The 21,075-nt window shown below is 43.4% G+C and overlaps 1 protein-coding gene across 7 annotated transcripts in view; it reads right to left on the bottom strand.

Annotated features, from left to right (window-relative positions):
- OPCML (opioid binding protein/cell adhesion molecule like) overlaps positions 1–21,075 on the bottom strand; it is a 1,153,441-nt gene that overhangs the window by 234,496 nt on the left and 897,870 nt on the right. For all 7 annotated transcript variants that reach the window (XM_050755994.1, XM_050755993.1, XM_050755998.1 and 4 more), the window contains one exon: positions 16,022–16,254. In XM_050755994.1, the coding sequence (XP_050611951.1) occupies positions 16,022–16,254 (233 nt within the window). The remainder of the gene's footprint in view (positions 1–16,021; positions 16,255–21,075) is intronic.

Consider the following 21,075-nt stretch of genomic DNA (forward strand, 5'->3'; position numbering starts at 1 on the left):
TCAGCTTGAGGAAAGGCACTGAGAGGCCCTTCCATGCACACCTCCACCTGCTCTCCTTGCCCAGAGCTGCCACGTTCACCTCTTAAGGCAGGTGCAAGAGATCCCAGGTCAGGCCTGTCCTGTTTGAGATGCTCCCAGCACCTGCCTGGCACTTTTTCAAAGTGAGTTTCCTTTGAACATTGCCTGGACGCCTGCTGATTGCCCCTGGTCTCTCTCAGAGCTATCCTTGGGCATCTTTTTAATGGCCTGGCCTTAATTGCATTTTCCTGTATGCACTGTGGCAGTCAGCATGCAGTTTAATAAAACATTTTCAAACTGCTGGGCCCATTCTTCCCTTCCCACCTACATCTTATGCAGTAGAAGATTTTAAGCCTTATTTTGAAGGTGATTGATTTGGTGTGTTTTGCACTTGCTTTCCCGCTGTGGGGACATTTTGCCTCTATGTGTGATACATTTTTTTAAAGGAACTTTGATTTTCCTGTCCCCTCACTTTCCACCCTGCTGTTGCAGAACCAAGGACTGGGAAGCTTTACTCCTCAAGTAGCTATTTTGCCTTCTCCGATTCTGTGATTAGTTGTTGGTACTTTGGATTAGCCGTGGCCCGTGCCCAGGGGGTGTCTTTCAGCGCTCGCATCGGCAGGGTGTCTGAAAGGAGGTGATGGAGATGTCTGCACCACAGCTGCAGACTTTTTTTCTTTTGAAACTAGAGAATAGGCTTATATTTAATTGTATATTATTTTGTCTTATTGTGGATGTGATTACAGACAAGGGAAATACATTGCCAATGAAGAGATTCCACTGGGTATGCAGTAGTGGCCCCTGAAAGACACACTCTTGGGAAGGTCTCCACATTTTCTATTTCCTAGCATAAGGAATATCGATGCTGGGATGGAAGGCTCTTAAGGAAAGCAAAACCTTTGATGAAAGCTTTGATGATGTCTTGCTGATATTATTTCTCTTTTGTTTCAAAGTTATCTGCTTCATCTCTTCATTCTCTCTCAATGAGTACAAATTGTGTGTGTGGTTTTTTTTTCAGAAGTACATCTTGAACATGAGATTATAAAAGTATGACAATATTAAAACTAGTTACGAGAAGAATATTTTAAAATAGCAAGAATGTTATAAGATATTGAGGACAGAGGTATCACACATAAACACACACACACATGTTCACAAGTATTCCAAAGGAGGCACAGTTATTCCAGTGTTATCCACAAAATCTAACATAATTTATCAAAACATATGACGCCAATGTTTTTATGTGATAAAATCATATTAAGATAAGTGAAGGGACAGTTCTAAAACTTGCTGAGCCACCCTGGTATGATATTTGTCATGCAATCTCAGAGGTATTTTCAGGAATTAACCTAGCAGCAGAAAACAAATAATTTTAAGAAACTATAGAGGGTTGCACCTTAATGCACAACCTCATGAAGAAGGTGGGGCAGGCTTTCTTTACCACAGGTGACAGATGAAGATTCTGAAACATAGCAAGGTTGAGTAACTCAGTTCAGGTCACAGAGCAAGTGGTCAAACCAGGAGTTAAAGTTTACATACCTTCCTCCTAGAAGCAGCTCAGTGAGACTCTTTTCCATACGTATGAATTAAGGCTTTAGCTACCATTAGTATTGCCTTTTCTGTTGAATAGACCTCAAAATTAGAGCACTTGGAAAACACAAGCCCAACCCTCGGCGGCCAGCAATGTGATTAGTTCTCAGTAGTGGTGTGGAAAGGAAGGAGGGTGGGAGAGGGTAAGAGGCAGACACCTGGCCCGCTCCTGCTGTGCCCCACGTGGGACTATTTTGAACAGCTCATTCCTACCCTGTCTCTACTGAAAACACAAAACTTGGCCAGGTGTGGTGGCACGAGCCTGTAATCCCAGCTTCTCAGGAGGCTGAGGCATGGGAATCACTTGAACGCAGGAGGCAGAGGTTGCAGTGAGCAGAGACCATGCCACTGCACTCCAGCCTGGGTGACAGCGTTAGACTCCGTCTCAAAAGAAGGAAAGCTCGCTCCTGCTGTTGCCTCTTGCTGAAGGAGCTCAGGCAGAGTGGTAGGAGAGCAGAGACCTTCTCTGGGGAGTGTGCCATTTGCCCAGAGAACCGCAGGGTGTCCTGGAACAAAGTGCAGATTGGGCTTGCGCCGCAAAGGCTGCACGCAGAGCCTCAGTCAGGCTGGCTCTGCTCTTTGGTTTTCCTACCTCCAACCAGGGAGGCAACCTCAGAACACCAAGTCACTGGCGAGGCTCCTCTGTCTCTTCATTCTTTCTCTTGACTCTCTACCTTCCTCCGTTCCCTTTGTTTTCATTCACATCCTCCATTTGCACCTCTGTGGCTCTTTGCAGGCATCTTCAAGTTCTTCTTCCATCTTTTTCCCTGATCACCTTTTACTTTCCCAGATCTCCCAGGCAGGAGCTCCGCCCCTCCAGCCCTCCACTTACCTGGGCTCCTCAGACTCTTATTAAGGGGAACATCTAGTGTCAAACTCCTATGCCTCTCCCATTCAGCAAGCTCAGTTTGGTCCGTGTTAGACAGCCATGTGCCTAGAAGTGTGCGTGTTTTGCTAATTGTAAATTACATGTAAAATCTATATCCTGAATCAAAAAATTGACTGCAAACTTTGTGTCTGAAAGAGACAAAACTTTTCGTCCTCGAGCAACCTGTACCTTGGAAATGACAAACACTCCTCATGGTCGTCTGATCCCAGATCACTGACGGGATTTTAGAAAACACGCTAAGTTCTATTTAAATGTATTGCTTGGCATTTCTGGGACACAGAGGAATCTCTTCTGCCAACCCATAAATTCATTTAACATCTGTGCTTTCCCCTGAAAAATCATAATAACTAAAATAACCAATAACAATGCTATAATTAATTATTATTTCCATTAAAAGATAGGGCTTTTTTTTTTCTACCCTGTCTTTACTAAAAATACAAAAATAGCTGGGTGTGGTGGTAGGCACCACCACAATTTAGGTGGCATTCTGGGAGCAGTATTTCTACAGCTCTGTTAGTCACCCTTCATCCGTCAGTCAGAGGGAACTCCTTCTCTGCTTTTAACTACCAAAAACCCAGTAATAAAACTCCGACTCCCAGGGAACGCATGACTCACTTACCTGCGAATTTTAGATTACCCAGGGAGCTGTTATGTTGTGTCTGAGGGGAAATAATCTATCTGAACAGAAATTAAGAAAAAATTAAAAGAAAAAAAAAGATGAGAAGAAAGAAGAATTGAAAGAGAGGGTACAAATATCTATTACAACAATATCATCTTCTAAAGCTGTTTATGATAAAAAGAGGATTTGGTAGCTTGTATTCCAGCTATATTAAATTAAATCAAATCCAAGATCCCTTTCCCAGACACACACAGGCCTGAAAACATCAGTCCTATCACAACAAACTAGCCCCTGGGAAAAGGAATCCTCCTGGCAGTGTGCCACGGACCCTTATAAACTGTTAACAGTGGTAATGAACCAATCCAAGAGACATATTAATAATGACACGAAGAGACACGTTTATTGTTGATTGTTGAGATGGTGGCAGATTTATTGCCAGCTTGCCAGGAGGGAGGGCTTGGCCCAGCAATGGTGCAATTAAAAACAAATTGAATACAGGGACAAAGAATCAATAATCTAACAGAGCAACTTTTAGTTTGCAAAATACAAATATAAATTAATTGACCTGAACACAGTTGCTAACTGGTCATTAATGTCTGCTTACTGGCCAATCAGAGCACATAATCCATCCCATTAAATTGATTGCAGCAGGCTGGGTCCCTGAACTTCAGCTCTGCCTGCCAGGGCAACCATCAGGGCACCTTGTTTAGGGGTGATTTTCAACACCACTAAAGCAAACGGACTGTGTTAGAAATTTTCCCCAGAAGCCCTAAATTAAGGAATTCTTTTTAAGATTTCACTAAGAACTTCTTTATTCAACAGGCATGTTTTCAATGCTACAGTGTACAGCAATCCGTCCCAAGGGAAGGGACTTGAAGGGAATAAATCCATGTTGGACGTGGCTTTTCATGGTGTGGCTGCCAATACCCACTAAGCCGCCCTTTGAGATGCTTATTCATTCCTAAGAACAATTGACATTTTCCCTCAATCTTTCATAAAATTTTAAAAGCATATTCATGACATTTTGCTATTATTTGTATGGATTAATAACTTGGCTTTTCAGTCATACTGGTCAAAACTCAAGTTATCAACAGACACTTGTGACTAATGGCTACCATGTTGAAGAGTGTACATACAGAGCATTTCCATCATCACAGAAAGGTCTATTGGACAGTACAGCTTTCTGTAGGATCTGGATATCCAGGGAGAAGAACATTAAAGGCAGATGAATTCTATAAGAAACGAAGAAGAATGCAGGACCCTGGGAAACGGGGATTACACAAGGACAAACTTGACTAGGTTGTGTGTAGGATGTAAACGTGGAGAAATAATAAATAAGAGTGGAAAGGGTGGAAGGGGGGTGAAGGATAAAAGAATACAAATTGGGCTCAGTCTATACTGCTCAGGGGATGGGTGCGCCAAAATCTCACAAATCACCACTAAACAACTTATTCCTGTAACCAAATACCACCCGTTCCCCCAAAGCCTATGGAAACAAAACAACTAAAAAAGAAAGAAACATTCCTCCTACAAAAAAGTAAAAAAAGAAATAAAGAAGAGAAGAAATAAGAGTGGAAAAGTAGGTTTGGCCCTGGGTCGCTCAGCACTTGGAAAGACGATCTAAGAGGTTTTGACTTGACTTCATTGTCAATGGGGAGCCATTAAAATACAAGTGGGGTAAGTGACATGATCAGCGTGTGCATCAGAAATACTTAGACAACACTGTTAAAATGAATAATCGGGAGGGAGAGACGAGGATTAGGTATCAATTAGGATGTGACAGGCAAAAGTCAGTAGAGAGTAAGATTCCACACTTTGAAGGTAGTGGTTGTGGGAACAGAAAGGGAGAGAATGACGTTATTGGACATGACATCTGCTTTGATAGGGAAGCAAAAGAGAAAAAGAGCCAAAGCTGAAGCCAAGGTTTTACACACAATGGTGTTTCCATGAATAGAAATGTGAATTACAAGAAGAGGAACAGGTTTTGGAGAAAAGAAGATAAGTTGTGGGTGGAACAGTTAAGATTTCTGAGGGATACCCAAGTTGAGGAACTAAGAAGATAATCATACATTACAGAACGGAATTAGCAAAGAACTAAAAACTGGAAATTTACATTTAGGAGCCAATGATATAAAGCTGATATTAACTCCAAGAAAAAAACGTTATAATTACTAAGATAAGATAAACAAAACAGAAGGAGAGAAAAAAGATTAAGGAGGACAGATCCTGACTCCACAGAGATTAGACTACAATGCCTCAAGCAGAGGCAACCTGTCAAAGAAAGCATGTGTATTGTAAATGACCCCGCGTGGTTGTCTGACCTACTTATTTAAAAGCTATGGAATTGAAAGGAAGTTAAACTAGAAGCTGAGTGGAGAATTCCATTGTCAACAGAAGTGAGTTTAAAATAAAGCCTTGTACTTATCAGCGGTGCCCTTAGCTTCTCTGAGCCTTAGTTTTCTGATTCAAAAAAATAGGAACATGAATCCCGCCCTCTGGGGTTAATTGGAAAATAGAATCAGATAATGTTTATGACTGCCACCCCACTTAGTTAACCCTTGAACAATATAGGGGCTGGGGTGATGACCACCACACAGCTGAAAATCTGCATATAACTTTTGACTCCCTCCAAATTTAACTACTAAGAGCCTACTGTTCACCAGAAGCCTTACTGATAATAGGAAACAGTTGATTAATGCATATTTCATATATATATATTATATACTGCATTCATATAATAAAGTAAGCTGGAAAAGGAAAATTAGACTAAGTAAATTATAAGGAAGAGAAAATACATTTACTGCTCATTAAGTGGAAGCGGATCATCATAAAGGTCTTCATCCTCATTGTCTTAACGGTGAGTAGGCTGAGGAGGAGGAGGAAGAGGAGGGGTAGGTCTTGCAGTCTCAGGAGTGGCAGGGATGGAAGAAAATTCACGTATAAGTGGACCTGCATGGTTCAGACTCATATGGTTCAAGGGTCAATGGTACTCAATGGATGATAACCATTGCTTATAATTACTAAAAAAGATTATTGACTGTTTTCCTTGTGATTATTTTGCTTCACTTCTATTGCTCTTCAATTTCTATCCCTATTTAGTGAACGAACAAAGACTTTTTTGAGAAGCCAGAATAAGCATAGGGACAACAGTTACTATTGTCAAGGCACTGTGTTTGAGGGTAAAACTTGTTAACTAGGAGCTCAAAACCAGGTTCGGGAATGCAAGTGAGACTCTCCAAATCTGTGTACACCTGCGATGTGTGGAAAGACATCACTATTCGGAATTCACAGTTTACTTGGATGCCAAACAGATGACTAACTAATCTCCTGGGTGGTGAGGCTTGAAACCTTATGTAAGATCCTGACTATGTGAGGGTCATGGGGGATACTAATCTATCGGGAGAGTTTATGAACATTTACCAATTTGTCCTTCTTCTGAGGTGTGATTGCTCCCCTCCTCACAGCAGCAGGAACGTGAGGGAAAAGATCTATTTACTGGAGCTATTGGCAGACAGGCCTCTTAGGAAATAAGCTGAGATCACCATGCAAATTGAGCAGAACATAACAGGCATTTCATTTTCCCTCCATCTCCGTATCAGTGATGATTTTCAGAACAGGCATTATGACTGTTCCGTTTGTTTAATTCTATTGCAAACAAGGCAGATGACAGCTCCAGGCCCTGACACTTCTCTCTCTCTCTCTCTCTCTCTCTTTTAAGGTGGAGTCTCACTCTGTCGCCCAGGCTGGAGTGCAGTGGTGTGATCTTGGCTCACTGCAACCTCCGCCTCCCTGCTTCAGCCTCCCCAGTAGCTGGGACTACAGGTGCATGCCACCGGGCCCAGCTAATTTTTTCTGGCTACTATAAAAATCATCGTCAAACCAGGTGCCAGGACTGGCAGCCTTTTCTTGGATCATGTCAATGCGTCTCTGTGCCTTTTTCCCAGCCCGGCCTCTGAAGTGGAAGTGCTGCCTCTTGCGGGTCCGCTCGTGCTTTGTTCTGACGGTGTGTTCATCCAGTGCTGCCTGTCACAGGGTCCACCCCGCTTTGCTCTGACGGTGTGTTCATCCAGTGCTGCCTCTTGGGGGTCCACCAGGGTTTTGTTGTGACGGTGTGTTCATCCAGTGCTGCCTCTCGCAGGGTCCGCCTGGGCTTTGTTCTGACGGTGTGTTCATCCAGTGCTGCCTGTCACCAGGTCCACCCGGGCTTTGTTCTGATGGTGTGTTCATCCAGTGCTGCCTGTCACAGGGCCCACCCCGCTTTGTTCTGATGGTGTGTTCATCCAGTGCTGCCTCTTGGGGGTCCACCAGGGTTTTGTTCTGACGGTGTGTTCATCCAGAGTCACATTTGGTTTTGGTCTCACTCACCTTGGAAAATACCGACTTCCTCCTATTTTTATAATTCATGGACTATAAGTGTCCGAGGAGAAATTGAGTGTGTCCTTCCCCCTCTCCTCTCCTAGACAGAGGCTCAGCCTACATATTTGATGGGTGGTGGGATGGAATTCCAGAGGCCGTGGAGAAAATAGCCATAAAATCTATAAAAACTGTGTGAAGTGTGTGTGTGAGTACAGAAGAAACAGACAAAACCCATGAAAGCTGTGTGTATGTAAGAGTGTGTGTAGGTGCGAGTGCATATGTCTGTGCGTGTGTGTGTTACGCGGTGCCTGTGTGTGTCTTAGTTGCGATGCAGAGCAGAACAAAGCCCCATATTTATCCTCACAACAATGGGCGAAAAGGCCTGATACAAGGAGAAATCTTTTTTTTTTCTTTTTTTACAAACTGTGTTGTGAACTGTGTTGTCACCAACTACACACAATGTCATGAAAGGTCACAACCTAGGAGACTCAGTGAAGGTCAACATGAGGTGTCAGATTCAGGTAATATCTGAGAAACACAGTAGTCTGAGAGCCGGGATAGGACCACTGCATGGTGGGGTGAGTGTGGCCTTGCTCTAACCCTGAGGGCAGGGGGCGGGGCAGGTGCACAAGGCGGTGTGGGGACCCCCTCCCAGTGAAAGGAGACTTGAGATCCCTTCCTTTATGTGCTATAGAGGGTGTTCTTGACAGTAACTTCATTCTTGATTTCTTCTATGTTGCAGCTGTCTTCTTAGTTACCTAACCCTTCCATAAAGCCTGTGTATATATACACATATACATATATACATCTCAAACACCGAACATATATATGTGTATATCCAAGCATATATATGTGTATCTTTACATACACACACACACATATATATGCTTGATGTTTGACGATTTCTCCATTTATCAGGTCTCTTCTCCCATTGTGAGAAGAAATATGTTGTTTGTTCTGCTCTGCTTAGGAACTAAGACACACAGAAATACCACATACCCACTCACACTCACTCACAAACGCCCTCACACATACACACACTCTTACACACACACACAGCTCTCATATCTGTTTCTTCTACAGTAACAGGCACACCTTCACACAGTTTTTGTTTGTTTGTTTGTTTTTGTTTTGAGACGGAGTGTGGCTGTCGCCCAGGCTGGAGTGCACTGGCACCATCTCAGCTCACTGCAAGCTCCGCCCTCCAGGTTCCCGCCATTCTCCTGCCTCAGCCTCTGGAGTAGCTGGGACTACAGGCGCCGCCATGCCCGGCTAGTTTTTTCTATTTTTAGTAGAGACGGGGTTTCACCGTGTTAGCCAGGATGGTCTCAATCTCCTGACCTTGTGATCCGCCTGCCTTGGCCTCCCTAAGCGCTGGGATTACAGGTGTGAGCCACTGCGCCCAGCCACTCACACAGTTTTTATAGGTTTTATGGCTATTTCCTCTGTGGCCTCTGGAATTCCACCCCACCGTCCATTAAATATGTGTCCTCTTGACGTGGGTTGTGGAGGTTACAAATGTCAAAGAAGAACTGGGAAGCAAATGGCATCTTTCTCTTCCACCTTCTCTAACCAAAAACTTGAACAACAAGGTTTACAGTCACCCCAACTAGCAGTGTTAGCAAGGGACCCTAAATCCTAAAGCCTCTGGAGAAAAATACAAATAAGAAATAGTAAGAACAATGACAGAAGACTGCGATTACTTTCATACCAACCTAATAATTGTCCCATCGGCAGGTGAAAGTAGGAGAGACACAGAGTGCAGAGACTCCTGGTTGCACACAAATTCTCAGATAAATTACACTGAAAAATCGTAACAGAATAACTAGAAAGGACTTTCATACCACCAGTTCAACCTTTCCATTGCAAAGTCAAGGAAATGACGCTCAGTAAAGTCCTTAACCTAATTTTGGCTGTGCGCTTTATCTGCACAAATACACAGAATTTGCAGCTTAGAGACCCCTTCTCAGAATCTTATTTCCCATTGACATACACACACACACACACAAAAACACACATGCACACACAATCACACATGGGATTAAAGTATGCATATGTGCACATAAAGAAATTACTCTGAATTCTACTCTTCACCCCATGATAAGAAACCGGGAGAGGAATGTCTTGGAGACGCAGGCCTGCGCTGTTAGGAGCCGAGCGCAGTCTGAGGAGTGAGCGTTCTGCTGGCCGGTCCTGTTGTTTTCCACTCTTCTACCCTGCCTTTGTGAAGAGTAAATGTGATTACAATTTTAAATAGAGGTTGAATACATCAAATTTATTTCAGGTTAACTGCCTGCTTTTCTTTAAGTCTATGAGCACACATGTTCGTTTAAACGTTTGGGTAATATTTAGGAAAAGAGGAGAAAATCGCCTAAAAAAAGAGATTGCTTACAAAGAAAGAGTTGAAAATAGGTAAATCCCTGGCAAAATTGTGACCTATGGTCCTGTCTCCCTGGGCCTGCTGCAACCGCTCCTTGGTGCAATCCCAGGATCCACCTGCTGCCCCCAACCCAGAATTGTCTCCTCAGGGCCCACCCTTTTCTGGAGCACCTCTGAAGGCTGACATTTTTCTCACCTAAGAACAAGTGCCTGTCTACGTGCTCAACTCTGAGTCAGTGGTGTGTTGAACACTCTGCTGGCTACAGAGTGAGTACACCTGGCCTTGGGTGTTGCTTTGACACTTCCTCGCTAGTGTTAACTTGGATAAATCACTTCCAAGTCTCTGAATCTCACTTTCTGGTCTTGGAAAGGTTTGCTTTCTATTCTGTCATCTTGGGCTTTTGGGAAGCATAATCAAAAGAGATAATGCATGTAAAGTGGCTTGTTAACTATTTGTATTTTGATACCTTTTTTTTCATGAGAAAAGCTTAACCTCCACGAATAAGTCTAGTGAAAGGGATTTAAAGCATGTGGCAGCCGCATCAGCGTTGGATAAGGTGTTAATCTTTCTAAGCCTCCGTTTCCTTATTTGTAAACATGACTAGGGTGTATATTTTGTAGAGTGGATAGATGTAAGGAACGGCTGAGATAACGTTTATACTTAGCACGCCCAATGCTGAGGTTGGTTGGTGATTAGCAATATCTAGGACTGGCAGGACTGGGAACCCATTTTCTTTACATGCAAAACTCAACTTCAGATACCAACCAAATCACCTGAACTGACACCAGGCTAAGAGATGCAGTCTTTTGTTTACATAGAAATTGCATAAGCTTGCTGTGGAGCCTCCTATGTAAGAATTTAATAAAATTAATCATTTCTAGCCCTCTGCATAAAATTGGGCTTAGCAAGAGGAGTTCATTCCATAAAAGGAAGTACCCTGTAGTGAAGAGATTTCCAAACAAGGCAGGAGAGTAGGTAGAGGACACCAACATCCAAGAAGCAACCATAGACAGGTCGTCTTACTCCATCTATCTCCAACAACAACGACAATGACATACCACTGGCACACACAGATCTCTGCGTTCTTTCAGAATGCTGAAGAGCTCATGACAGTTAGAATGACAATGAGATTCAGGATCTGCAGAGGGGCCCGGGTTTTCAGTATTTAGATAGGATAAAGTGGTAACATTTAAAATGCACATCCCTCGAGGGATGAGCTACTAGAAAATTAATTATCCTCTCTTTGCCCCCTCACAGCCTCTCTACATCATTTATTGTAGCTTTGGTGTCCCATTCCCACCACTAATTTTCTTTCTTGAGCTTTGTCCTCAACTTCTGTTGCTACAATGCAATGCAATGCAATATCAGTAGAAGGAAATATGACAAACACACACATACACACACACACACACAAAGAGAGAGAGAGAGAGAAAGAGAGAGAAATCCTGAAAATGTTCCATGATCTAGAGCAAAGAACTAACTTTGGATGTCGTTGGCCTTGGAGGGACTGCAGTATGCTGAAAATACACTACTCTCAAAGTCCTGTGGCCATGGTTCAAGACCCACCTCTGCTACTTACTCACTGGGGACTCCATCAGGCTCAACCTCCATGAGCTGCAGTTACCTAATTTGCAAATGGAGATAACAGTCACTGCATTACAGTCTCCCAGGGTTTGTTGTGTGGGTCAAAGGTGACAAAAACTGTGCCATCTCTGTAAAGTACTAGACAAATGTAGGGAATTTGTGTTATCCTTTCAGAACAATCTCTCAGTTTGTCACATTGAGGACCCTCTCACCTCCAGGGACCTTTTCCCCATGACTGTCCTCTCCGAGTCATCTGGACATATTTTGACTCCCCTGCCACCCATATCTGTGGGAAGAAGCTTTATGATCACTGTGTTCCTATGCCACTCCAGTAGCCATATCAATCTGCTTCTGCTCATTGTACAAACATTTGCCAAGTGCCTACCATGCCTCAGATGGTGTGCTAAGTGCTAGGTTGGATATAAATAAATTATGATTCTTACTGTTCTCTAAGAATAGTTAACCTCGGAACATTTACCTACTCTCCAGCCAGGAAATTCATGCTGAATCTCAAATATACCCTTTCTGGTGTTAGGTTACACCTGTTCCCTAGTTCTGCAACATCTATGTAATGTTTGTGTGTTGTTTATCCCTAGACCTCGTAAGCCCAAAGCTGTTCTTTCCAGGAGGCATAGGATCGTATCTCCCCAATCGCTAGCATTTCTCCAAACTAAAAAATCTGGGTGATATCATTTTAATTCTTCCTCTTTCCAGGTATGAGGATGAATGCTCTCAGTTTCCTGTGGACAGTGCCTCTCAGGCACATCTGGCTCTTTGCAGGTAGGCCATGGTCACCCTGGCTGCACTGCTTAGCAGGGATGGGAGTAACTCCTGCCTGTGCTTGTGCCTCCAGCTTCTCCCGCTTTCTCCTGATCTGCAGGGCTGCCAGGCTGATTTTCCCCCCAACTAATCTGACCCCACAGCGGTGCCTCCCCCTTGCTCCAGATTTCCTCCACACTGAGGTATGCAGCCTAGATCACATTATCACATGCTCACACAGTGCCTGCGCTGATCCCCTCAGTGGCTGAGATGTACCTCGGGTATCAGTGACACGATTTTAATGAACGCAGCTTCTGTTCTCAATGAGAAGGATTTGGAAATTAGTTCCATCAGATATGTGGCAAAGGCCACCTTCTACAACAGGAAAGGGCAGGCAGGGAGGTTGGTGGCAGAGTATCTCTCAGGCACTCCCATGGCAGGAGGGAAAAAGCTGGGTCCCGTAGGTGTGCACTCCCTTCTGCTGATGGCATCTGGTTGGCAGAAGGAATGAGATACCCACCTTCTCAAATGGACAGAAGATGCATAAACACCTTTTTGTTTTTATAAACAGACAAGTGGCAGCTCGGAAATTTTTCTGTTTTTCTCATTGCAAAATCAATACCCATCAGCAGTTTGAAATTAAAGGTGAGATTAGGCCTCAGTTTTATGCATGCCTTATTGTCTTCCAAAAGCTTTCTACTCAGTCAGATAAATTTTCTTTAAGAGGATTAGGAAACTTTCATTATCTTTATCTAACCTGAACTAACACTATGTCTGAAAAATTAATCTACAGACTGGACAAAAGCTGATGGCTGCTGGGAGAATAACTCTGGGGCTTCTTTCTAATTGAGTAGTAGGGTCTCTACATCCACCCTCTGGTAATTCAACTGCCTTCCAAAGAAAGAGCAAGTCACTGCATCACTAAGCAAGGGGAAAGAATTCAGCTTTCTGACCGCCTTCACTGCAGCCACTCAGTAAAGCTACAAACCAGCCTGCCAAGGATCCCAAGAGAATGTCCTCCTCGAGGGATCTTCCCAAAGAGAAGCTTCTCCCCAAGAGAATGTCATCCCCAAGAGAATGTCATCATCAAGAGAAACTCCTCCCCAAGAGAAGATCCTCCCCAAGGAAATGTCCTCCCCAAAGGAATGTCATCCCCAAAAGAAGATCTTCCCCAAGAGAAGCTCTTCCCCAAGAGAAGCTCCTCCCCAAGAGAAGCTCTTCCCCAAGAGAAGCTCTTCCCCAAGAGAAGGTCCTCCCCAAGAGAACATCCTCCCCAAGAGCAGGTCCTCCCCAAGAGAAGGTCCTCCCCAAGAGAAGATCCTTCCCAAGTGAAGCTCCTCCCCAAGAGAAGCTCCTCCCCAAAAGAAGGTCCTCCCCGAGAGAAGGTCCTCCCCAAGAGAAGATCCTCCCCAAGAGAAGGTCCTCCCCAAGAGATCGTCATCCCCAAGAAAAGCTCCTCCCCAAGAGAAGATCCTCCCCAAGAGATCATCATCCCCAAGAGAAGCTCCTCCCCAAGAGAAGGTCCTCCCCAAGAGAAGCTCCTCCCCAAAAGAACATCCTCCCCTCCCACCCCCACCCATCCTGACTTCCTCTGGACTTACCCAGACCACCTCAGAGGGCTGCAGCCAGAGAGTCAATTGGCCTGGAATGTGGAGACTGAGGAGCTGACCTCTGGAATAGATGCCATGCTGTCCTCAGACTTTTTCTGACCTGAAGCTTGGAGGTCCACAGGGACACCTCATAGGCTGCCACATCCCACCCAAGGGATCGCTTAGCATGTGTTATGGAGAACATCCTTTTCTGTCGCTGGGCCCCCAGCCCATTATGTTGTGCATTGACTTTGATGTGCTTACATCATCTGTCTTAGTTCTTGAAAAGGGATAGGCTTGCTCGATTTGAGTCTGTTTCTCTACAGTGCCTGACAGTTCTTTTTTATTTCAGTGCCACATTTCCTGAATTTGAAGATAACTTTGCTGTCAAGGCCACAGAGGTGGCACTGAGGTGTCACTTCTGATGCTGAGAATGTCAGCTCCTCTGGAACCAAGCCCAGGTGCAGGCAGGTGGGGTAGTGAGAGCTCACAGTCTCTTGTTTTCTACACCCTCAGAAACTTTCAACAGATAGCCCAGCTCATCTCCGATGACTGATCTCACCAAGTGCCTCTGTCGTCCTCTGAGGAGAAGTATCAGATGTGACAGTTGTCTTGATCTCCAGATGGCAGGCAGTCTTGTCGCTCCAGAGCCGTGGGTGGACGTGTATGGAGAGTGGAAACCCGCAGCGTCTGTAGACGTCTGTCGGATGGCAGGCGTGTGTGAACGCCTGAAAGCACGCGACGAGGGGAGCAGGGCTTGGAGGCTGGGCAGGAGCAAAGCTTCAGGCAGCATGGCAGAGCCAGGGACTGCTGGGGAACAGCAGTGGCAGCAGACAGCTCTCTGGCCCCACACATGCCGTTACAAATGGCTACAGAGGCAGGCCTGGCTGCTTGCGCCAAAAGGAAAGAATGGGCAACCTGAATGGTACAAGTGACTGAAGCATGAATAGACAGCCCCCATGCAACCTCTCTCTAGGATACCAATTGAAATGAGCAACATCAGGGTCTTTTTTTTTTTTTTTTTTTAAACCAGAGATGAGGAATCTATCTTAGCTAAGCAAGGATGCCATACACGTTTCACAAACTAAAAAAAAAAAAAAAAAAAATCTGTTGAATCTATGACAGATGGGATCTGATAAAAAGGCAGATGCTAAAGACTAAATCACACATAGGGACCCTTTCCGAGAGCTCACTGTGTTTCCTCAAGATATCTGCAAAGGAGGCTCTGAAAGAAGTCCACCTGAACCTTTCATTTGGTGGAGGAAGGATGTGTCACTGGGTGACGGAACTAATGTGCTTAGAACTTCATTCCTGCCATGAGCCAACACCTGACAGAAATTGCTTTACATGGTGATGATAGTTGGGGTCAAGTTCAAAATAAGTTCACTTGGATTGCTGCCTTGCTTTAAAATGGTTCTCAAATTCTCGGAACTGCTATCTGCATGTGTTTTTAATTCTCAATATTTAATATCTGAGAATCTGACATTTCTTCAGCCCCATTTTTGAGGTGTAATATGAAATTTAAATTAAAAGCTATTTTAAAATGCACATGTGATACCATTCTTGGGCCATCCTGATTCACATTTTTAAAGGAGAGTGGAAGAAGTTGCTAAGTCTTCCTTCCTCCTTCCCCCTTTTTAAAATTGTCTGAATTTATTACCAACATTGACCTGCAGCTATCATTCTGACTAACACCCCTCTTGGATGTGGGCTCCATCGTCAGGCTATGAGAGAGTGTTTAAACACAGCAGCCTTGCCAGGGAGGATCTGCCCAAACAGCACTCAGAGACCCCTCCAGGGCACGCGTGACCAGCAACTGTGCAAAAGCAGTCACGTCACAGGGTTTCTCATCAGCATTATTAGTCTTTTATTATGACATAAGCCTATAAGAGAATTAAAAGGCACTGAGAGTAGTACCATATTTATCTATGTTTGAACGTATCTCAGCCCAGCTCCAGAGTGCTAAGTAACTTACGAGAGCTCAACCAGTGCATGTTACACAACTTACTGATGAGAACAGAAGGGCTAAAGATAACATTTACAAACTCTGAGAAGATATTCAGCACTCAGTTAAGTACCCATTCGATGGGAAAAATTCCAAGACATATACTCAAACTCTGGATCCAATAGAGGAAGACGACTTTTGTGTCTTCACACACAAGTAGAAGAAACACCAACATGGTTCTTCCCTTCCATCACTGACGGGAATGGCAACCCCAGATCCAGCTGGGACTTACCTTGCACTATGAGGTGAACCCGGGATGTTTTGGGATGATTGTCTGTCTGCACAGAGCAGGTGTACGGACCTTCATCATACACATCCACGTTTTGGATCATGATGCTGTACTGGGTTGGTGTATTGACCAGGATGATCACACGAGGGTCTATGGACCACTTGTCATTCCCAGCGTAGAGGATGGTGCTGCGGTTTAACCAGGCCACCCGGGTTACCCGGTCATCTATGGTGCACCTGCAGTGAGGCCGGGAATGGTGGAGGGAGGAAGAAGGGAAAGAGAGTGGAGAGATTATCTAATGTGGTAGATATGATGTTGCATTCTTAGGAGTAATTGAAACAACATAACACAGTACTAAAAGGAAGCAATTACTGATGAAACTTCCTAAATATAAACTAAGAGTGACCAAAATCATCTTGAAGAACTGACAATACAAAATCACTTCTATTTGATTTCGAGACATATTATGTGAATATCTTTGCCATCCATTCGCTTTCCCTGTTATTTTTTCCCCATAGGCTTATATGAAAATTAGTTTATGTTTCTTGAGCACATTTACCACTTTGAGGAAGAAGTGGCCCAGGGGCACATGGGAGAGAGAGTGGATCAGCATTTCAAATAGGTCATAGATAATCCACAAAGCAAATACTTAACTTGTAGTTAATCAAAAATTGAACATATTTACCTCCAGACCTCCCTGGTGTTGATAATCTCCTTATACCCCTGAGCAGCCCAAAGCCTGCAAACTACAATTTATAACATGGGTTGGTAAAATTCACCTTAGAAAGCCGACACTTTTTGAGGAAGTCAAAACTGCATCTTAGGACATCAGGAGAGGAAAGAAGAAAATTATCAGCAGAGTCCCTGTTCCTCAGACACTCTGTCCCATTGGGAGACAGAACAAGGCTATTATCAAAGCAGGGAGCTGTGCTCCACCTCCCACCTACTCTCCTTAACAATTTGAGGCTATGAACACAAACGAGACCCATGTGTCGGTGTGGATGACCTGCGGGCTGTCAGGCCTGACACAAGACTGAACGTGCTGGACGTCTGTGCATGTGCCCAGGAACTGAGGACGTGGGAATGGAAGCATGAGGAAACAGAATGCTTTCTAAATGTGGGTGCACACCCATCACTCCATGCTACACATAGGAAGGCACAATGACAACCAGCCTTGCCAATGTCCTGGCAGAGAGAGGAGGGACGTGAGTCCAACACCTGCAGGTGAGGAGAACACGGGGAATAGGCATGGCCTTCCCTCACTGGATCTGACCTAACACTTGGGTGGCAGCAGTGATCCTTCAGGCAGGTCTCAGGAGACAGAAGGACCCCAGAGACACTGGCCGCAGTAGAGAGGTCAGGATCTGGTCAAGTGGCCAGTCTCACCTGGCCTGAGTGGCTCAGGGTCTCCAAGCACCAGAACCACAGCCCTCTAGAATGGGGAAAACACCGGATCTACGGCGGTCCTCTCCTTGGTTGGTAGGAAGAATAAAAGTAATACCAGCTTCCAGTAACCCAGGCCTTTTTATGAACTGGCCCATCTGCCCTTCAGCTGCTGAGAAGTTGGGTAGGGAGGGTATTAGGCACTCTCACAATATCGTAGGAAGAGATTTTTCTTTGCTAAATAAGCATGTGAACAATACAAAGTGAATAATACATGTAAATAACACCAAGATGATACAGGCCCAGCTAACCATTCACTCCTCACCAATGCCCAGCACCCACTGGTGATTTGGTAGCAACTTGTTATATTTCGGTCTACATCTTACTCCTTATACACATGCATGAACTTGTATGAAGCTTGTGTTGATTTGTTTTCACCTGAAATAAATCATACTCTAATATTCCAATGAAACTATTTTTTTTTTTATTTGACCACAGGCATCCCTTGCACACCAGCAGTTACAGACCTCAATCTGCAAGCTTTCTAGGTAAGCGAGTTTCCAGGGCCCAACTGCATCCACCAGTAGGACCTGATAATTTAGGTACCATTGAATGATTCTTTCCCATCATTATAGAAATGTCATTGGTATAAAGAAAAATTGAAGTCATGTTATCTCCTCCACATCATGAGGCATCTCACTTCTTTTCCTGTTGTTTTCTTTCTTCCATAGCATTTTTCTATTTCCCTTATGATGCCCTAATGGATCTTAAACTCTAATGGATCCTTCCTGCTCCCCACTTTCAAAGGCTTTTCTTAGGGAAAAAATATGATAAATGTATTCATTCTCAACTGCAAATGACTGATAAGGGCAAACCTTTCCTAAGGATAGGTGAATTTTCATAAAGAAGGAATCCCTGTTTGAAGAGTTCCTCCCAAAGAAAGTTCGAATAGTAGAATTCCAAAAATGCCTGGAAGTAGATGCTAAATTGAGACAGAGTGAAGGGCGTGATGTTCCAGTCCCTTCTAGTTGTGTGGTCTTCGAGGCACCACACAACCCAAGTGACTAAGTGAAAACAAATATTCTTGCTTTAATTTTGCTCAGTTATGTAACCCCTTGCACATTTTTAAGTTGCCATAAAAAATCGTGTAAGCTACAATGGAAAAGGATGAATTTTTTGGTCTTTAGAAAATATTCACATTTAAAATATTTTTTTAAGTTACAAAATTCCTATGTGTGTGTGTGTGTGTGTGTATTTGTTCAGTAGAATTTAAATATCATAGTGATTAATGCTCATTATTATCTGCCTTCAAAATTCAGGAACTCTTTTTCTAAAAGTCATAACATGTGCATTGTTCCTTTTTAAACTGGAACTTGTTTTCCCATTATATATCTTCTGCAGAAAAATGTATTTCATGCTTGAAGGTCTTTTATTGATCGCCTACCATATTTATTTGCAACCAAAAATATATAGAGATTGAAATTTAAATTTATTTTATGTCTTATGACCATAAAACTTTAAGCAATAATATATTTCTTAAATGAATGGTCATTAGAAATATAAAATTGATAGAACATAAATATATAGCACATTTTGTTAAGTAATAATTAAACATGAAAAAGTAAACTTACTAGAAATACAGCTTTTAAATAGATGGATAGGCCCCTTTTTTAAATGCCATAGATAAATATCACATACTGCTAGAAGGAGATGGAGTTCAGGATCAATTCTATTCCCATTTTTGCTTTTAGAGAAACCTTGTTCACGTAAGAACATGGAAATGAAAATTGTGCATAGCAATGCCACTCAATTATTTGAATGCTTTCCAAGATATATGCCAAAAATCACATAGTAATATAGCTTCAAAGATAATTTTAATGATCTCGCAGCTGACAAATCAATTAATTCCTCTTTCAATTTCTTTTAACGCAATGAATTGGAAAATACCTGACTTGCAAAGGGGTTTATAACCCAGTATTAAATTCATTCAATTTCTCAGTATCTGGAAAGCATATGATACCATTTTACCAGGCCTTGTCAAATGACTATAAAAAGATGTTATTATTTTACTGGAAGTGCCTTGTTTAACCCAATACACTCAGAAATGTTGGGAAAATATATTATACTGTTTATTTTAATATGCTAAATCACAGTGCCCTCTGTTAGAACATGTCTCATCTCCGAGTTCTAATTCAAAATGGAGAATGCACTAGCTTGGCCATGAATCTATTCCTGATGCAATCAGGTATCATTGCCTTTAGTGCTCTGTTTTGCTTCTGTGGGGGTCTCCTTCGAGACTGGTACCCCGCTCCATCATAGTCGGGTGATGGAGGTGACAAAAAAAACGAAAGAAGGTTGTCTCCTGGATGGTGTGTGAAGTGGGAGCTGTCAGAAGGGAGATGCAGAATTACATTGCAACCTCAGGCACTTACTCAAGCAGATCAACTTTAGGTAATTTGAGATCTTTGAAGTGCATTTCCTGAATCTTATCATTGTCCTTGTACGGGACCAACCACTACAGGTTGAGGGTGCATAGAACCGGTGCAAATGGCCACAGGCTTGAGTAAGGGCGGACTTTGAAACAGGTCAATCCAAAACTGCTCTCTGGGCCAGAGCACGCTCTCAGTGCCCTGGTCACACAGCCCTTGGAAAGCCTGTGTTTTCCTTGGCTAATCCTGCGTCAGGTGAGCGGCCATGATCCGGTGTACTTGCTCTTGAACCTGGGCCTCCTTATGGGCATGGAGTGCAAACAGAAAAGAGTAACTGAGGAAAAGCCATCTCTCTAAATGGGCAAAGATGGTTCCCAAGTTTGTATGGTTCTCAGAACCTAACGACAGAGAAACTGAGTGAAACAATGAAGTCAGTTGAGGAAAGTTATTTTCCTCATGATGTTGCTGTGCTTCAAAAGAAAATGTAGTTTCATGGCTTTGTGCTTTCTTCCATCACCTTAGGACTCTTCCATGGTCCCCTGAACAGCAGGCAAGAGAACGCAGGGAAGGACTTAAAAAGTTGGCTTGAGTGCTCTTCTAAACTCAGGCTCCTTCCCTGCTGTCTGTGGCCATGTCCTGGACCCTCATTAACAAGAAGCACAGAGGGGAACACTTCTGATGTTAACTAAGGGGGAGCCAAGAGGCACGTTGAGGAAGGTTAATGACAACTTTCTGATCTCTTGGAAATTATTTCAGATATTTTAAATTCTTACGTTCCAAGCTAACCCTACCTACTGATCCTTGATAAAACAGAACTCATTACAACTACATCACAAGTAACCTCTAATAGTGTATATTGCTTGTACAGAACGAGGCATAGTCGTAAGAACTTTCAATATATCAAATCATTCTATCCTCATAACTACCCTTTGAGATGTGTTCTGTTAATATTATATCCACATTTTACAGATGAGGAACCTGAGGCACAGACAGGAAAAAAGGAAACCTATCTGGAAGACACTCGTACACATTCTTAACCTCTAGCCATGTGTGAGGAAAGAAGGTGTAAATGAGAGTCTGGAAGAGCAAAGAAATGCCTGACAGACATCAGAAGGCAGAGATCTTTCTGAATATGTGCCATGGGGTTAAGATCCAGGGTTGTTTTGTTTCGTTTCCAGAGGAAGAGGTGCAGTTAGGGAAATCCATGCCTTAAAGCGATGGTTTTCAACCTTGACTGTGCATCAA

This window comes from Macaca thibetana, chromosome 14 (assembly GCF_024542745.1).
Source record: "Macaca thibetana thibetana isolate TM-01 chromosome 14, ASM2454274v1, whole genome shotgun sequence".
In the NCBI taxonomy this organism is placed as follows: Eukaryota; Metazoa; Chordata; class Mammalia; order Primates; family Cercopithecidae; genus Macaca; species Macaca thibetana.